This window comes from Pangasianodon hypophthalmus, chromosome 9 (assembly GCF_027358585.1).
Source record: "Pangasianodon hypophthalmus isolate fPanHyp1 chromosome 9, fPanHyp1.pri, whole genome shotgun sequence".
Lineage (NCBI taxonomy): Eukaryota > Metazoa > Chordata > Actinopteri > Siluriformes > Pangasiidae > Pangasianodon > Pangasianodon hypophthalmus.
The window spans coordinates 6,104,813-6,120,844 of record NC_069718.1 but is presented as its reverse complement, the minus strand read 5'-3'; the positions used below and the strand labels follow the sequence as shown (position 1 = coordinate 6,120,844).

The 16,032-nt window shown below is 41.0% G+C and overlaps 2 protein-coding genes across 2 annotated transcripts in view; one reads left to right on the top strand and one right to left on the bottom strand.

Moving 5' to 3' along the window:
- The window catches only part of ctnna1 (catenin (cadherin-associated protein), alpha 1), a 128,103-nt gene that overhangs the window by 65,056 nt on the left and 47,015 nt on the right, over positions 1-16,032 (top strand). Inside the window, exons 8-9 of the mRNA XM_053237137.1 lie at positions 11,690-11,770; positions 12,187-12,339. Coding sequence (XP_053093112.1) covers positions 11,690-11,770; positions 12,187-12,339 — 234 coding nt within the window. The remainder of the gene's footprint in view (positions 1-11,689; positions 11,771-12,186; positions 12,340-16,032) is intronic.
- LOC113547138 (leucine-rich repeat transmembrane neuronal protein 2) lies at positions 2,685-9,703 on the bottom strand. Its single transcript, XM_026947374.3, has 2 exons — positions 6,658-9,703; positions 2,685-6,032 (listed from the first exon to the last, which is right to left on the bottom strand). Exons 1-2 carry the CDS (start codon positions 6,659-6,661, stop codon positions 4,408-4,410), a joined length of 1,629 nt encoding a protein of 542 aa, XP_026803175.2. The 5' UTR covers positions 6,662-9,703; the 3' UTR covers positions 2,685-4,407.

Below are 16,032 nucleotides of genomic sequence, written 5' to 3'. Positions count from 1 at the left end.
GACTTGTTTTTAAGCTAAGGTTTGTTTTTGAAGATGTCAAACAGAGTAAATATAACTTTGATAGTGGTGAGAGAAATAAAAAAAACAAAACAAATTAAACAGCAGACCCCTGGGTGTCGACTCAGCAGACCCACTGCTCTTGCCAAATACCGGTGCTGTTTTTTTTTTTTTTTTTTTTTGTTTAAATCATGAACCAGTAACCGAGATGATCATCTCCAACCCACGTCAGTCATGAAACATGCATGATGAAGCGAGTAAAGATTGTGGGTCGTGGTTCGAGCAGCGTTTATGCCTTGAGCAAACTAGGGATGTCAGGAGTGTTATTCAAGCAGGCACTAATCCTGCTTTCAAAGGGCAGAAAAGTGCTTGAGTTGGAGTGAAATCAAAATCCATTTAATTCACATTGTCCTGCTTGCCCACAGACCAGATCCTGCTCTGTAATCACTGTGTTAATGAGGACATGGCGGCTATATTGTAAATTAAAGCCTCTTATTTTCCCTCTATATCAGGACTCAGTAGGGGTTATAAAATTATAAAGCTATTCCGGATCGGCATTGATTAGACTTAATGAAACATAAGGTTCTCACAAATCATGAATTGTAACATTTTATTTAAAAATATATGTCTTAAGGAGGAAAAAAAAAAGAAAATCTTTCAGTTGCCCACATCTTTTATCCACTATACATATATGAAATTTTACATATACAATACAAAAGGAAAACAAAGGTGTGAAAAGCGTCCGGTTTGCACGGGTGGAGGTCGGGTGAAGCGGGACTTTTCCATAATGGCGAGCAGAATTTCAGCGTTCTGACAAGAACAGAAAGAGCGTTACAAGAGCGAGAGTGCGAATGGATGCACAACACTGTGGGCTGCAGTCCCTCGAGAAGCTGCAATCACTAAACCGGGAGAGCTTCATCTCTGCTTCAGCTCGGCTCTAGGGGAGTGTGTGTGTGTGTGTGTGTGTGTGTGTGTGTATGGATACGGCAATATTTAGGTATGCCCTTGTCTCTGCGCTCTCGGAAAGATGCAGCTGTTTATATTTTTCTGTAAACATGCAGAATTCACTGTTCAGGGAAATCAGAATGGAAGAAAACATGGATCATGTGGAATTGTGTGGCTCATCAGCAGGAGTTTCTCTCTCTCTCTCTCTCTCTCCCTCTCTCTCTCTCTCTCTCTCTCTCTCTCCTGCCGTCTCTATGCAGGGTTTTAACAGAAGGATGTGCTGCATCGGCTCATTGCCCTCCACATTTCTCTCAGTATTGACGTCCTCTTTTAATTTAGAGCTTTACAATGTGAGGACCTGTTTTTAGGCCTGCAGAGGAGATCTTTCACTCTTCCTTCCTTCCTGCCTTCCTTCCTTCTTTCCTTCCACCCTTTTCATATATATTTTTGTTCTTTCTTTTGTTTCTTCCTTGTTTCTTTCATTTGTTCTTTTTTTCTCTTGTTCTTTTGTTCATTCATTCTTAATTCTTTGATTTGGTAATTTTCTTGCTTCTTTCGTTCATTTGCCTTTTCTTTCATTCTTTCTTGTTTTTGTCTATCATTTTTTAATTCTTTTGATCATTAATTCTTTTCGTTCATTCTCTTTCTTGTTTTTCTTTTTTATCCCATTTCTTTTTTAATCTATTGTGTTTTCATTCGAGTCTTCTTTCATTCTGTAATTTTTTTTCTTTTTGATTGTTAATTCTTTATTCTATCTTTCTTTCTTTTTCTTTCTTTCTTTCTTTGTTACTTTATTATTTCTTTTCTTGGTTCTTTTTTCTGTTCCTTCGTTTGTCATTGTGTGTTTTTTTTTTTTTTTTTTTTAGTTCTTTGTTGGTCTTTTCTTTTTCTGCTTTCCCTCCAACTTCTCTCTCCCTCCCTCCCCCTCTCCCCCACCTCTGTCTGTGTCTGTCTGTCTGTCTCCCTCTCACACCATCTTTCCCTCTCTCTCTCCCTCTCTGTGACTGTCTACCTTTCCCTGTCTCTCTCTCTCTGTATGTGTCTCTCTCACACCATCTCTCTCTGTCTCTCTCTCTCTCCCTCCCCCTCTGTCCCTCTCTCTCTCTCTCTCTCGCTCTCTCTCTCGCTCTCTCTCTCGCTCTCTCTCTCGCTCTCTCTCTCTGTCTCTCTCCCTCCCCCTCTGTCTGTCTCTCTCCCTCTCGCACACTATCTCTCTCTAACCCCCCCAGGTGTTCCTGGCTGTAGGAGTCAGTGTGAGCGTGAGCACCAGTCGGGGTGTTTCGTTGCTGTTGTGCGTAATTACTCTCTCCTCACTCCACAATGCCTGTGATTCCTTTTCTATTTTAAATGCTGCCAAAAATACCTCTCCTGTGCCTCGCAGTGCCTCAGAAGAATATGTAAACGTGCTGCCAAAGCCTCAGTCACAGTTTGTCGTGATGGATAGCGATCAGTTTCAGCTAGTTTATAACCTCCTGAACACTACGCCGTCTCCTGTTCCCGTGAAGAGGCTACTGCAGGCGTTAGGATGTTTTAAAGTTTCCTGTCCTCAGCCTCACAGTGGAACACACAGATCTGATCTTCCCCGCGTTGCTGTACCGGGTTCTTCACCCTGATGCTAATGCGCATCCTCTGCCTGCTGCATACCAATGTGTCGTCCTCTTCCCCCCACCCTTCTCTCCTCTTTTTCTTCTCGTGTTGGTTCAGAGGAGAGACTGCAGATTCTCTCTCAGGAGCTTCGTACACTTTTCACTTCTCTCCTTCTGTCATTCATCACTGCCTCCCTGCCACACCTTGTCAGTAATATCCTCAAGATTGTCAGATAAAGAACCTCCTCGCCCCTGCCTCTCTGAAAACCAGCATCAGGAGTTGTCAATCAAAGCAATAAAAAAAAAAACAATAGAAAAAGAGAAAACCTAGAAAAGAAAACCCTTTATGTGAAAGTGGAGGACACTGGTATGTGCGAGTGCCTCAGCCGAATGCCCAAGCAGTCTAAATCTTGTTGGAGCAGTGGTGTGGGTGACAGAATATTAGATTATTTTTTTCCTCGTCCTTAATTGGTTCAATCTTCAAGCTGTCACATGTGATTATGGGCTCTGCTTTCTTTTTTTCTTTTTTCTCTTTTTTTTTTGAGGAACGCTGTTACCAGGCCTGGGGGAATATATTTTTGTCAGATTTTTTTTTTTTTGTGGTTATTTTTGTGTATTTCCCTACCAGTTCTCTTGCATCTTTTCTCCTTCTTTCCTTTTCATTTGCTGGAGGATTTATTTTCCTCTACCGTATTGTGAATCATCTCTACAGTCATTTACGCAGTATGCAATGGGTAAAGCAGCAGTGAACAGTCACAGTGAATGTCATTGACAGGCTGGAGTATTTATATCCGAGCCATCTTCTTTTTTTTTTTTTTTTTAATCTTTTTTGTTTTAACTTGTTAAGAATGTGCATATACATAATGGCAAGGTGAGCAAACGTGTAACATTTATTTAATCCCTGCTGACGTCACAGTAGACGGAGCGAGCCAGACAGTTAGCAAAGGTAACGCATTGGACATTAGCCTTTTAACACACAGTGCTAAGCTTTTCACATTTTGGAGATGGGGGTGTAACTTGTTGAGGGAAAAAAAAAAACAAACTAAAACAGAAGGTCATCAACTGTTCTCGTTAGATGAAATGAAATCTTGGCTAGATCAAACAGAAATAAACATGACATATTTATTTTGACGAAGTAACCGTTTGATTTGTTGAATTCCCTCGTTAGACTCATGAGCTAAATGTGACGTGGTACAATTTTACAGTGCTCTTCCTCCATAATAAAAAAAAAAAAAAAAAAAAAAAAACATGAGTAAAAATGCTCTTTGAACCCAACCATAAACCACTCATTTTTACCTTCTTTTTTTTTTTTTTTTCTTTTTTTTTCTTTTTAAGGTGATAAGTGAGATCTATAGTGTAGTCTATCGTGCACCATAAAAATCTCTTTTCTCTCTCTCTCTCTCTCTTTTGTCAGATTTGTGTTTCTGTGCATCATATGCAACAGCACTTCTTACCACATTATAAAATTGAAACATTTAACAGAATAAGAATGCAGTTTCATACATAGTTTTTTTTTCTGGACCTCAAAGTTCCAGATGATTTTGGCTTTATGTTTCTCTCTTGTCTTTTCTGTGCTGCTGGATAAGTGACTAATAACGCATTGACAAATCTCATGAACGACCATCTGAGATTGATTGCCCCAGCTTGATATGAACCTTGCTTTCATACTATAAAAATAAACTTGAGCTTCTTTATACATCTTGTTTCAATTTCGTCCTTGTGACCTTCCAGTTTTCATTGATTTCCAAAACCAGTATAAAGAATTAATGCTCATTATTTCCTTTTGTTTACAAGCTGAAAAAGTTCCCAAAACAAACCCTGTATCTTTCGAAATGGTTGAAATGGCAAAACCCATAAACTGCAGAAATAAATAAAGTGTTTATACTTCACACTCTTTGTAAGGCAGTTGCTGACACTTGCACTGCCCGTAGCCGTTAATGATCACTAGTGCACCTTCTTCGTGTGTCGGCTCATACTCGTTATAGGGCACCTGTGTGGCCAGGTCTGCCATTGGCTGCCTCTGCTGGGTCCTCATCTGTCGCCGGTTCTGAATGGCCGAGCAGTGGCGGATCCGTCGCAGAGTGGGAGGGCAGCACTTTCGTGAGATGTACACTACAAAAACGATGAGAAAGAAAGAAAACAAAAGGGCCATGGTACCTATAATGACTCTCTGGGTCAGTAGGGTGTTGTCCATCATGCCGTAGTCCTCGGTAACATCTTCCCCATCCACCATGGTGGTAGCCATGGTGGTTTGAGGGGTTTGAGTGGTGGTAGTAGTAGTGGTGACAATGGTAAAGCTCCCAAAATCCTCAGGGTAGAAGTCCTGTGTTGGTGTCTGCATATTCCCAAAAAAGGAGCTAGTGAACTGTTGGGGTAACGTGGCCTCCATCGTGGTGCTGGTCAGTACAACAGGTGCTGAGATGTTTTGACAGAGTTGGAATCCATGAACAGCATCTAGTATTTCCTCACCCTGTGTGTACTCAGGGCTGTGGCATAGGATGGAGTGTTCCCATCGACCCTTAAACTTACTAAGCCAACTGGCCAAATTGCAGATCTTTTTTGTACATTCCCAAAGGTTGTTGGACAACCCGATGGCGTTCAGAGACTTCCACATATCCGTGGTTTGGGTATCAAGGCTGGTCAACTTGTTGTTATCCAGCAGCAGAACCTTAAGGTTCGGTAAAGTTTCAAACACTTCAGGGGTTAGCGTGCGTATCTCATTCCCAGTTAGATCCAGTTTTTCCAGAGTGGTCCACTCCCACTCCATGGTACATGTTAAATTGTTAATCTTGTTCCACTGCAGATAGAGGAACTGGAGTGCGACAAGACGTGGGAAGTGGGCCAGATTGATCTTGGTCAAGTGGTTGTGTTCCAAATGGAGCTCCCGTAGCTTTATTAGCCCAGCGAATCCATTCCGCGCCAGGCTCCGAAGCCGGTTGTTGCTTAAGCCAAGGTACTCCAGGCTCCGACAGTCCCAGAAGGCCCTGACAGGTGTGGTCCGCAGGAAGTTGGACCGCAGGTGGAGGATCTGGAGCTTCCGAAGCCCGTGAAAGAGCTCAGGCTCCAGTGCAGTCATCTGGTTGAAGGATAGATCCAGGATTTGGAGGTTGATGAGGTGGATGAAGGTTGTGTTGGGCAGCTTGGTGATGCGGTTGGAGCTCAGATTCAGGTCCTTGAGCTTGTAAAGCCCCTGGAAGGCATCTTCATGCACGTTGAGTATTTGGTTATGGTCCAAATGGAGCCAGGTTAGCTGGGTGAAGCCGAAGAACTGATCAGGGTTAAGCTCGTTGATGCTGTTGTGCCGGAGCGAGAGTCCCAAGGCTCCTCTGTCCACGCCGTCTGGGGGCGCCAGGAGTCCCTGTGTGTCGCAGTAAAACTGCAGGTCCTCGCAGCGGCATTTCTGTGGGCAGGCTGTGCATGATGTGAGAGGCAGGCACAGTAGCATGCTGATCACACAAAGTGCCGCTGGTGCTTGTCCCACCAATGGCCACCTTGAATGGAAACCTGCGTGGGTTTAAAGATAAGAAAATAAACCTAGGGAGGCAAATCTGATCTCTGCAGTGCATGGAAACAATTTTTTTTTTCTACTGGTCTTTCATTCTCTGCTTACTGTGCTTAGCAGCAATGGATCTTTAGGGGTGCTGATGCAGGGTTATGTAGTTTAGAACATGATTTTCAACTTTATGATTGTATGTTTTAACTGGCTTCTATTTATATATAATTAGAATGAAATAATAAATATTATTTACGTCAGTTGTAAGGCATTCCTCACCTGAGAGTGAATGCCAAGCATGAGCCATACTACTCATTTCAATTTTCTATTCGATTGATCCTTTCCTCTTTATTTATGTTCAGTCTTGGAACGTTTTCACTGTCTCTTTCAGCGATTTATCCCCCCCCCCCCACATGCTCTACCCTGCACTACGGCAAATAATCTGCATCAATCCAAATCAAGACTTTGTAGGATCAAAATAGCAAGAAAGGCATAAGAAAGAAGACATTTTAAGTACATTGATGTTTCTGGATAGTGAGTGACCCCCCCCTCCCTCGCTCCCTCGCTCTTCCCCCGTTGCTTTTCATTCCATTTCCTATTCAGGTCCACACTCCGCGAATAAAAGCGCTAACTTACCCATTCTTTTGTGAACATCGACGGTGGCATTCAACTGTCTTTCTCCGTAGATCCCTGGAACAGCCAGATGGATGGGAAATCCACAGGGAAAAAAGCCTTTTGAGTAAATACGAATCGAATGAAGGTCTTCTCAACTAAAGCAATGCCAAGCCCGCTCATCTGAAACAAATTCACAAGATCCATGTTGCAGAATTTTGTCCATTTATTTTTTTTTGTTCTTAATTCCCTTGTAGGTTTTTTAAAAATCCAGTTCCCAAATTAAGAAAGGTCCAGCATTCTTGTTGCTTCCAGGAATCCTTAATCTTTTTCAAATTGATTTGTATCCAAAGCGACCCTCGCGAACAGTGTGTCGCCCCCCCCCTCTTTTTTTCCTCCCCTTTCCCTTTCCACCGCAATGTCGTCAGCTCAGTTGCTTAATTGAAGAGCAAATACTCCTTTTTTTGTGGCTGAGGGTCCTTTAGTTGTAACTTGTTGATGGCAGGCAGAGCCAGCACATTGTGTCTGGGCTGCGTTGTGTACGGAGAGACGGAGAGATGCAGGGCAACCGGAGACGAGAGCAGCGGAGCCTTTATTCCGCGCTTTTGTTGCAGCCTCTCACTGCTACAGAGTGGTGGCAGACTGGCATCGATCATCACTGCTGTTTCTCTCTCTCTCCCCTGCTCGCGCTCTCTCTCACCCTCGCTCGCTCGCTCACACACTTGCTCTCGCTCGCTTGTTTCCGTCTTCCACTCTCTCTTCCTTGCACATGCATGTAGCGCTTGTGTATTTGATTCTTTCTTTTCCTTCGCAGTTTTTCTTCTTCCACCTCTCTCTGGGGCTGCCAGAATATCGATCACACAAGCTGGTTTTGTGGAAATTCTTAGCTGAAATGAACACTATAAATCTCCCAATGCATCTTTTCCTCGTTGAGTCAACCATACTCGTGTAGTCATGCTGTTCAACGCATTTCCTTTTTACCTGTTTTTTTTACTTTCTGCTCTCTTTCTCCATTCACTGTATCGAGATGCACCTTGTCTTTTTTTTTTTTATAATATTTAAATCATAAAATATATTACAGTCGATGCAAATTGATGTTTGTACTCTGGTGATGCTAACCCCATGTATTTAATGTGGCGAGGCAGCTGGTAATCTGAGAGATATACTTGCAATTAGGTGGCCTTTACCCATTCACTCATTCTTTATTTCTCTCTCCGCTTTGATAAAGCCATCCTGTACCTCACGTTACCACGGTGATGGCAGTGCGGCTGACCAGACTTCGAACGCTGGACTTAATAGACCATTCTGACTAACTGACTAATCCTGAGAGCTGCATGCGGCTTTCCCTTCGGCCTTTTATACTCCTTCTTCTGTTTTTTATTTGTGAGTTCACTGAAGTGGAACATTCAGGTCACCGTTTAGACTTTGGAAGAATGCAGTCCTTTTAGCTACAACCTAGTTTTGGTGCTTGACAAAGCCTTGTCATCTTTTTTTTTTTTTGGTTTTGTTTTTTAATCCCCCACTCCTTTTGCTTTTCATCCCTTTTTATTCAATGTGTGCACGAGAGAGCGAGAGATCATGAAAGCACAAAATGGTCTGCAGCATATGCGCCTTAACGCGATGGCCAGCGGAGGCTCTTCTGTTTCCATGATCCATTTTGTTGCCGCATCATGGACTAAAATAGGCAGATTATGAAAGCGCAGCTGCACTTTCACTGGAGACTGTGAACAAATAGGCTTTGCTGCATGTCTACCATGTTTTTTATTTCCCTTACTTTGACTCGATATTAAACGATCCGGTGTGCTAGTGCGGCTCTAGACATTCTTCATTCAGCGAATCCTCCTCATATTGTGCTCTGTAGGAAGTACGGATGTGCACAGGTACTTGAATACCTGCTACACCATTTTAAAAATTGCTGTTTGTTTATAAAAAAATATATATATATATATATATATTTTTAAAAAAAAAAATCTTGGGATCTTGAGAGCAGGTGCTTTTTATGGCCAGATACAGATCTTGTAGGACAAAAGAGAGATGATGCCTTTCCAATGACATTCAGTATACAAAGTCATCAAAAATCTCAAACCACGGTAATCGCAACTCACGTCGGCTTTGCAGATTATAACTGATATAGCATGAAATGTAACAGACACCTGAGTGCACTCTGCTACAGCGGGGCTACAGGCTGAACTATTGAGCTGATGTTCACCAACACAAGGAACATTTAACTGCATAGAAATATACTTGATTATGCTTTGTAACTAAGTTTTTGTCCATTCCTTAACTCTTAAGGTATTTCCCAATAGAAATCTCTTAGAAAGAAATGATTTATTAAAAGTGTATCCATCTATTTAGCTACCTGTTCATTCATTCTTTTTGTTTTAAATAGCGAGACGTGCGTCCCCTATGGACAGACTCCATCAGGCTGATCATGCTTAACTGTGTGAAAACATCAGTTGAGTAAGTGTGAGGAGTCTAGTGCCTGCCCAATTAAGACTGCAGGCTTGCAGGAGAATCAATATGGAAGTAACGGCTCATGATTTGGCCTGTGGAGGCGCTTGTGCAATCGGTTATTGGATCTACTACTCCTGTTTTCTTGCCTACGCTGTTTTCTTCCCCAAAGATCATTGTTGGCCGTCTCTCACCATTACTCCTTGAATGTTTTAGCACAAAACTGGAATGGATTGTGACCTCAGTCTTGGTTTACACGTTAGGTTTTGGGGTTGGTGAGGAGGTGCACTGGCGGGTTCCCTGGCAGTGCTCTGTGTGAAAGGCTCGTTCTCCTTTAGCCATTCACCAGGAGTCTTACCGTCCATAATGGTCCACTCCGGTCACTCAAGCCTGTCACGCATTCCTCACCATGCTGAGAGTCTCACTCTGAGCAGTGTCACTGGAAATGCCTTCAGTTTTAGAAATCAGAGCTCTTCTCTTTGAGCCCATCTGCCATGACCAGTGCTGTTCCTGCTGTCTCTCATCATTCTGTCCCTTAAGAAGCTCATTAGAGGATGGCACACCTCTCATAATCAACTCAGCTGCCTAGAGAACTGACTGGCAGCCGTATACTTCACCATGCTCCAGGGAATTACAGAGAAATTTGGAAAATAAACAGCTTTCCCTCAAAGGACTGGCTGCAGAGTACAACATGTTTAAATACAGCCAAAAAAATAAATAAATAAAATAAAATAAACATGTAGGTTAATGGCAAAATCCACAAATAAGACTTGTAAGATAAGCAAAGCCACATTTAAAAGCACTTCAAGACAGAGAAGGAACTGTGTGTCATTAGGACATTGATCATTTAGATGGGAAATTGGCAAATTAAATAAAAAAATTAAAACATGTAAAAGATGTATTTCTATTCTATTACTTTATCTGTTCAGTTTTTTACTGAATTCTTTTTCTAATGCATAAAAGTCCATTTCCCATACCAACTACAATCAAATCATGTAAAGTGGGAAATATAAACTTGGAAGCAATTATAAACTCAATTACATATTTTTCAAGCTGCAAAGTGAGAGAAAACATTGACATCTCCATGAAACATGTATTTTATTAGCCAGCTAGCACTGAGTTTATGACGTATTTACTTTGGTACAACAGCGTGCTGTATGGTCAACATTATAAAGAAAATAATGTGTCTGTTGATTGCTCTACAGTAATACTAAAATAAATATTTTTTTTTTAAATCATGGTACTTACTGTTGATGCTGTGAGCAGCCATGTTGACATGACATCATATGCTGAACTCTGGGTTGAGGAGGCCTAGTGGAATGGGTCGGAGTTCAAGCTCTAGTCAAACGTGTTTTTCTTGAATTGAAATCTGTCCCCCATTCCCATACTATTAGGGATGTAACAATACACTCTGGTTACGATTCGATTCATGAGATAAGCTTCACAATTTCAATTCAATTCCATTCTCAGAATATTTAGAACAAATTTTGAATGAAGAAAAACTATGACTGCAAATGCTCCTTTTTTATTTCTGAACCATAAACAATGCAAAACAGTGTACATTTTTGTTTGTTTAAACTAAATAAATAAAAAAAAATGCTACCAGCAGAGGTTTAATACTATAAACAGAATGTACTACAGGTTCACCATATTTTAAAAATATAAATAAATTCTTCCAGAAATTTTAATTGAATGAACAAAGTACAGGGTGTCTGATCTGGGGACTTTGAAAATGATCAACTTAAACATAATTAGCTCCATAGCAGAAATAGAGCCCCAGAGTCGGCTAAAGTGCCCGGTTTCCGTGGCCTTTGAAAGCGTATAGTGTATAACGAGTGTTGGTCGTTACAGTCCGGAGCTGTCGGACTGTCGCACTTAACAAGTGCAGATCTCGCAGGTTCTCCACAAAAGAATGCGATCATGTAACCAGCGCGCGCTCTGTATATTTTAACTGAATGGGTTATGCAGATTGGGACGTCTGGTGTTCAGAGCAACTGCGTTACATGCATAATTAATAGAATGCTGAATTCCACGATGTGAATTGCACATGTCCTTGATGCACATCGTCGCATTTTTGCATCCCAATGCATTGTGTCATCATCCATACTATATTCATAGTGCCTATTTCAGACCGTTGTGATGCTTGAATATAAATCCTTTCTCTGAGTGACAGTGTTAATGTGTATATAACTAGGATAGATAGATGAAGGGGAAAATAAAGATACTGTTGTTGTGTACGTGTCAAAAGGGTTGTGTGTGAGCGCTGCAGTATTTTTGGGAAGCTAGTGTTGATCAGGCTGCTGATTGGAAGTTAAGTCTAATCTGATGTCTAGCGCAATGAAACGAATCCAAAATGTTTATTTGATGTGTGTTACCTTTTTTCCATTTCTATTCATGCTCCATGACTCCATGTCTACTCAGCCATGCTGCCTGAGTAGACCTTTAGACAATATAATCTTCAGTATGATCCATTTATCAGATTGTAATGCCTTAGTCTTGGCCAGCGGATTGTCTCACCTGTCTGCTGCTTGCCAATATGACAACGAGTATAAAAGAAGGAGCTGATGCTCACTAATGCTTTTCCCATTTCTGTCTTCTCTCTCAGGCTGGACGCAAGGAGAGGAGTGACGCTCTGAACACGGCCATCGACCGGATGACGAAGAAGACCCGAGACCTGCGCCGACAGGTTTGTTTAACACTTTGACACTTTATCCTTTCGTCCCTCAATCAAGTCACATGTTCAAACCACAGCGCTGTTGAATTCTCAATTCTGATTGGTCAGAAGGTGTTGATTCATTTTTTATAGCAGCAAATCACAGGAAACAACTATTAATAGGAAAATGATCAACTTTGGGGTATTAACCATAAGTACACAACCTTGATTATTTTCCTATAAAAGCACTCCCCCAATGTTTAAGTGTTTAATTCCTTACATATTTTGATCATGTGGTGATATAATTTTTTTGAGCTTACTTGTTTTTGTGACTGCATTATGTCTTTGTTTGCATATGTTTGCATATTTGTAATATCTTACAACTGTGTGTGTGTGTGTGTGTGTGTGTGTGTGTGTGTGTGTGTGTGTGTGTGTGTGTTCATTTTCAGCTGAGGAAGGCTGTGATGGACCACGTGTCTGACTCGTTTTTGGAGACCAACGTTCCCCTGCTGGTCCTCATCGAAGCCGCCAAAAACGGAAATGAGAAGGAGGTGAAGGACTACGCCCAGGTTTTCCGCGAGCACGCTAACAAGCTGATCGAGGTAGGAACAGTCTCCTTCACCAAGGCACGCTCAAACCTCTAGATGCACTTTAAATAATCTGGGCCGTGATTTAAACAGTCGCAGTCAGGCTCAAAAGCCTGCGTCGTCTTCCTGCTCCGTGGAGGAACTGAAATGAGAAATCACTTTGTCTCCGACACCTGTTCGTCATCTATTTATGGAGCAGGGCTTTTTCTTTTTTAAACAGGGAAAAAAGGGCTTGAAGGATCTGTCTCTTGGAAGCATGCTGTTTCAGAGAGAATCGTTTCTTTTAAGTGCAGAACAGAAATGAGCCTGGATTAAAAAATGTGTCCTAATTGCAGTCTGCTATAATTATTACCTTAATTAAACGACTAACGTGAAAAATTTCCTTTACGAGATTCAAAAGCTATAAGTTTTTATTACTGGGTTTATGAGTCATTCTACTTTTTCTCCTATTAATCTGCTTTTGACTCTTAAGTTAATGTGAGGCTGTTCGGTGCACATTGAGTCCTTTAGGTTTATTTTTTTTTCTTTTTTATTTGACAAGAAACTGTTTAAAAGAGCTTTAGGTAATATTAGTCTTGCTGTATCTTTTTTTTTTTTTTTCCCCATGATTAAGTCATTTGAACATTTCCTGCCCATGTTCACGATGCTCTGGATCTTTTGAGGCCCGTAGAGTAGAGTGTCTATAAAATGATTGATAGGACGTGTATCCAAACAAACAAGCGTTCCAGACCAGAACCACGTCTTCCAAACAGGTTTTCTCACAAACTTACTTTTTCTAAGGCCACGACATGTAGTTGGTTGCTATCAGGTCATGTTAGCTAGCATTATGACTCAGATTAACTTTTCTTTTCTAGTTAAAAATTCTGATAGGTTTTTTTCCATCAGTATTTTAGTTTTTGTTAGCTTAGGTATGTGTTAGCTTAGGTACATTGTAATGATGTTTTATTGTAACAGAGTCATTCATTTTCATCAGAATAGGATTTTTGCCAATGTAATAAATGGTGTCTTTTAATTTGGGCATGCAGGGGCTTCTTCAGTCCAGCCTGGGGCTTCAGTTTATTGGCCTGCAGGGCTGCATCTGGTCGTCACTGAAACTGTTATTGAGACAAAGAGAGGTTTTGGTTTAGCCTGAATGGGTCTTAGCTAAACAAATCATGCAGTTGGATTGCCTTTGATTAGGCGACTTGAATTGCAGTTGATTTCGAGCACGTGACCATGACTCTTAAGCTGAGGTCATTGAATGAAAACATTCCTCTAGTGCAGATAATTACACATAATTAATGCCGAGATGAAATAAAATTAATCAAAATGACATCTAAGCTCCATCACGAGTGCTCTTGCCATAATAACCTGTGTTAATTTCCCATCATAGCCACTTGATCTGCATGTGAACCATGACCTTTATGTCTGTGTCGTAGTGTGTTTTCTCTGTGCGATGCAGTCCCTGAGCTAAGAAGCGTGTGGTTTTATGGTGGCACTGTAGCGAATTGTGCAGGCCTGCAGTGCGCCAACTGCACAAATCACCACATTTGTATGGATAGTCACGACCAGGAATCCAATTTTTAAGCCCCAGCCGGAGGAGCAAAATCTACCCTGTAGCCAAGGTTAAGTGGTGTCTCGAGGGAATTGTTCATTGTCTCAACACCAGGACATTGAGTTTCTTATTGTGTGACCACAAACAAGAAATCAGAGCCGATGTGAACGAGACAAGCAAGCCCTTCCATCTGTGTGATGGCTTCTTCAGCCTGCCTCTTTTTTATTAGTAGAGATTTTGTACAAAATGCTGTCCAAGGGGCCGAAGCAGTAGAAGATCGTAACGCTGTAACATACAACGCTTTATATTTTACAAAGAGGACAACTCTAAATACACTATAATATTGCCGTTGGACAATTCATGTTGTTTTTTTTTTCATTTTGGATCTGTTTTAAAAAACTGATGAGAGATTCAGGGTTGGCCATTATTGTTATTGTTGTGTTTCTCATGGTGGCTGTTGTTGCATTTGTTGGTTTGCTGCATTGTAGTTGATGTGTTGGTGGTTGTTACAGGCATTGCGTTTGTTAATGTGGTACTTGTTGTAGTTGTTGCGGTTATCTGTGAAAAGATATTTAGGTGCACTGGTGCGAATGACCCGATCGAAGCTCATGAATGGTTGTATAAATACAATCAGGTGGAAGAAAAACTACACCTCCCAAAAGCATCTGCACTTACATTACGTTACAAAGCAACATACGTTACGTAAAAGCAATTACGGTTCACACTGCTTTTCATGCCTTCAGTCAACCGTGCACACATGAAAAGTTGTGTGCGATGATAGCAGAGTTTTAGTCGGCTCGAATGAAATGAAAAGTGTCAAATCTTACTTTCAAAGTATGACGTCAAATGAGGCAGAACAGAGCAGTATCGAAAAAGAGCAAGTTGTTGTTGCGGTTGCTTTTTGTAAGAAACAGAAACTTTCCATTACAGGGAAACAGTACAGGTTCAGAAACGAATGGCTAGAAGCTTTTCCATGGAATTGGCAGGACCTACGCTTCTTGTGTGTGGAAATTCACACTTCAAACGAGAGTCATTATTGAAGCACGGCATTTCCCAGCGTCGTTTACACTGCAGGAATATATTCATTAACAGGTCACAACCTAATAATCCCCACACAATTATAAGCCTTACAAACTCATAAGCTTGCCGCCAATTAAAAATGAAGTTCAGCACTGCATACTCAATAGCTAAAGAAGAGATCCCTTTTACCAAGTTTATTCTACTTCATGTGGATATCAACCTTACGTATGACAACGACGTCAGATGTGCAGAAATGATAGCCCAGATCGCTGAGGATGTCAGGGACGAGCTTGCTGAAAAAAATTCAAGATGCGCGTTACTCGTCTGCTCTTGTTGACGGGGATACAGACGTCTCAATACAGAGTGCGAGATAGTTAATGTGCGCTTTCTAGAACCACTTTTTAATTTTTATATATTTTTTTGTCTTTTCTTTTTCCTGAAATTGTGGAAGCTGTAAGGAGTAACACTAAAAGATCTAATTAGAATCAGCACAGAGGAAAGTTTTGATCCCAGCAAATGTGCAGAGAACTGGCTGTCTTCACACTACAAAGCCTGGCCAGCTGAAATATGCAGCATCTGATTGGTGTACATTGTGTGTCAGGAACATTAATTGTGTTCAGCATTGCAGATGTCAATGTAGAGTTCTCAAATATATTTCAGGACTACATGTCAGTGACTGAAGATTGAGTTTTTGTGGTGAAACCATGGGCTGCTGTTGTTTTTATAGACAGCCTGACAATTTTTTATTTTTTATTTTTTTTTTGTAAACTATAAAATTTGGTTTATCAGAAGGTAAACTCCTTTGTCATGACAGCGCTATGTTCCTGAATTCTGTCGTCACTGATGAGCTCAGTTTTCTCATGCCTACTTGTGCATGTCATATTGTGGCACATTAATGTTATGCATGTTTCCTCACACACCTATAGATCCTGAGTCAGAAAGCTGTTTTTTTTTGGCTGCTTACTCTGCACTCACTGTTTGTAACTGATTGTTTATTATTAGTCCTGATGGGGAACTTGGAGAAAATAGTTTTATTTATTTTTTTTTAATATATTTTTTGCATAAAGTTCCAGTTTTAAACCTGTGGGAACATGAAATATATTCATCTTTCCAGTGTTGAGCTTTTCTGTCTCTTAACATTTTTTTTTCCTTTT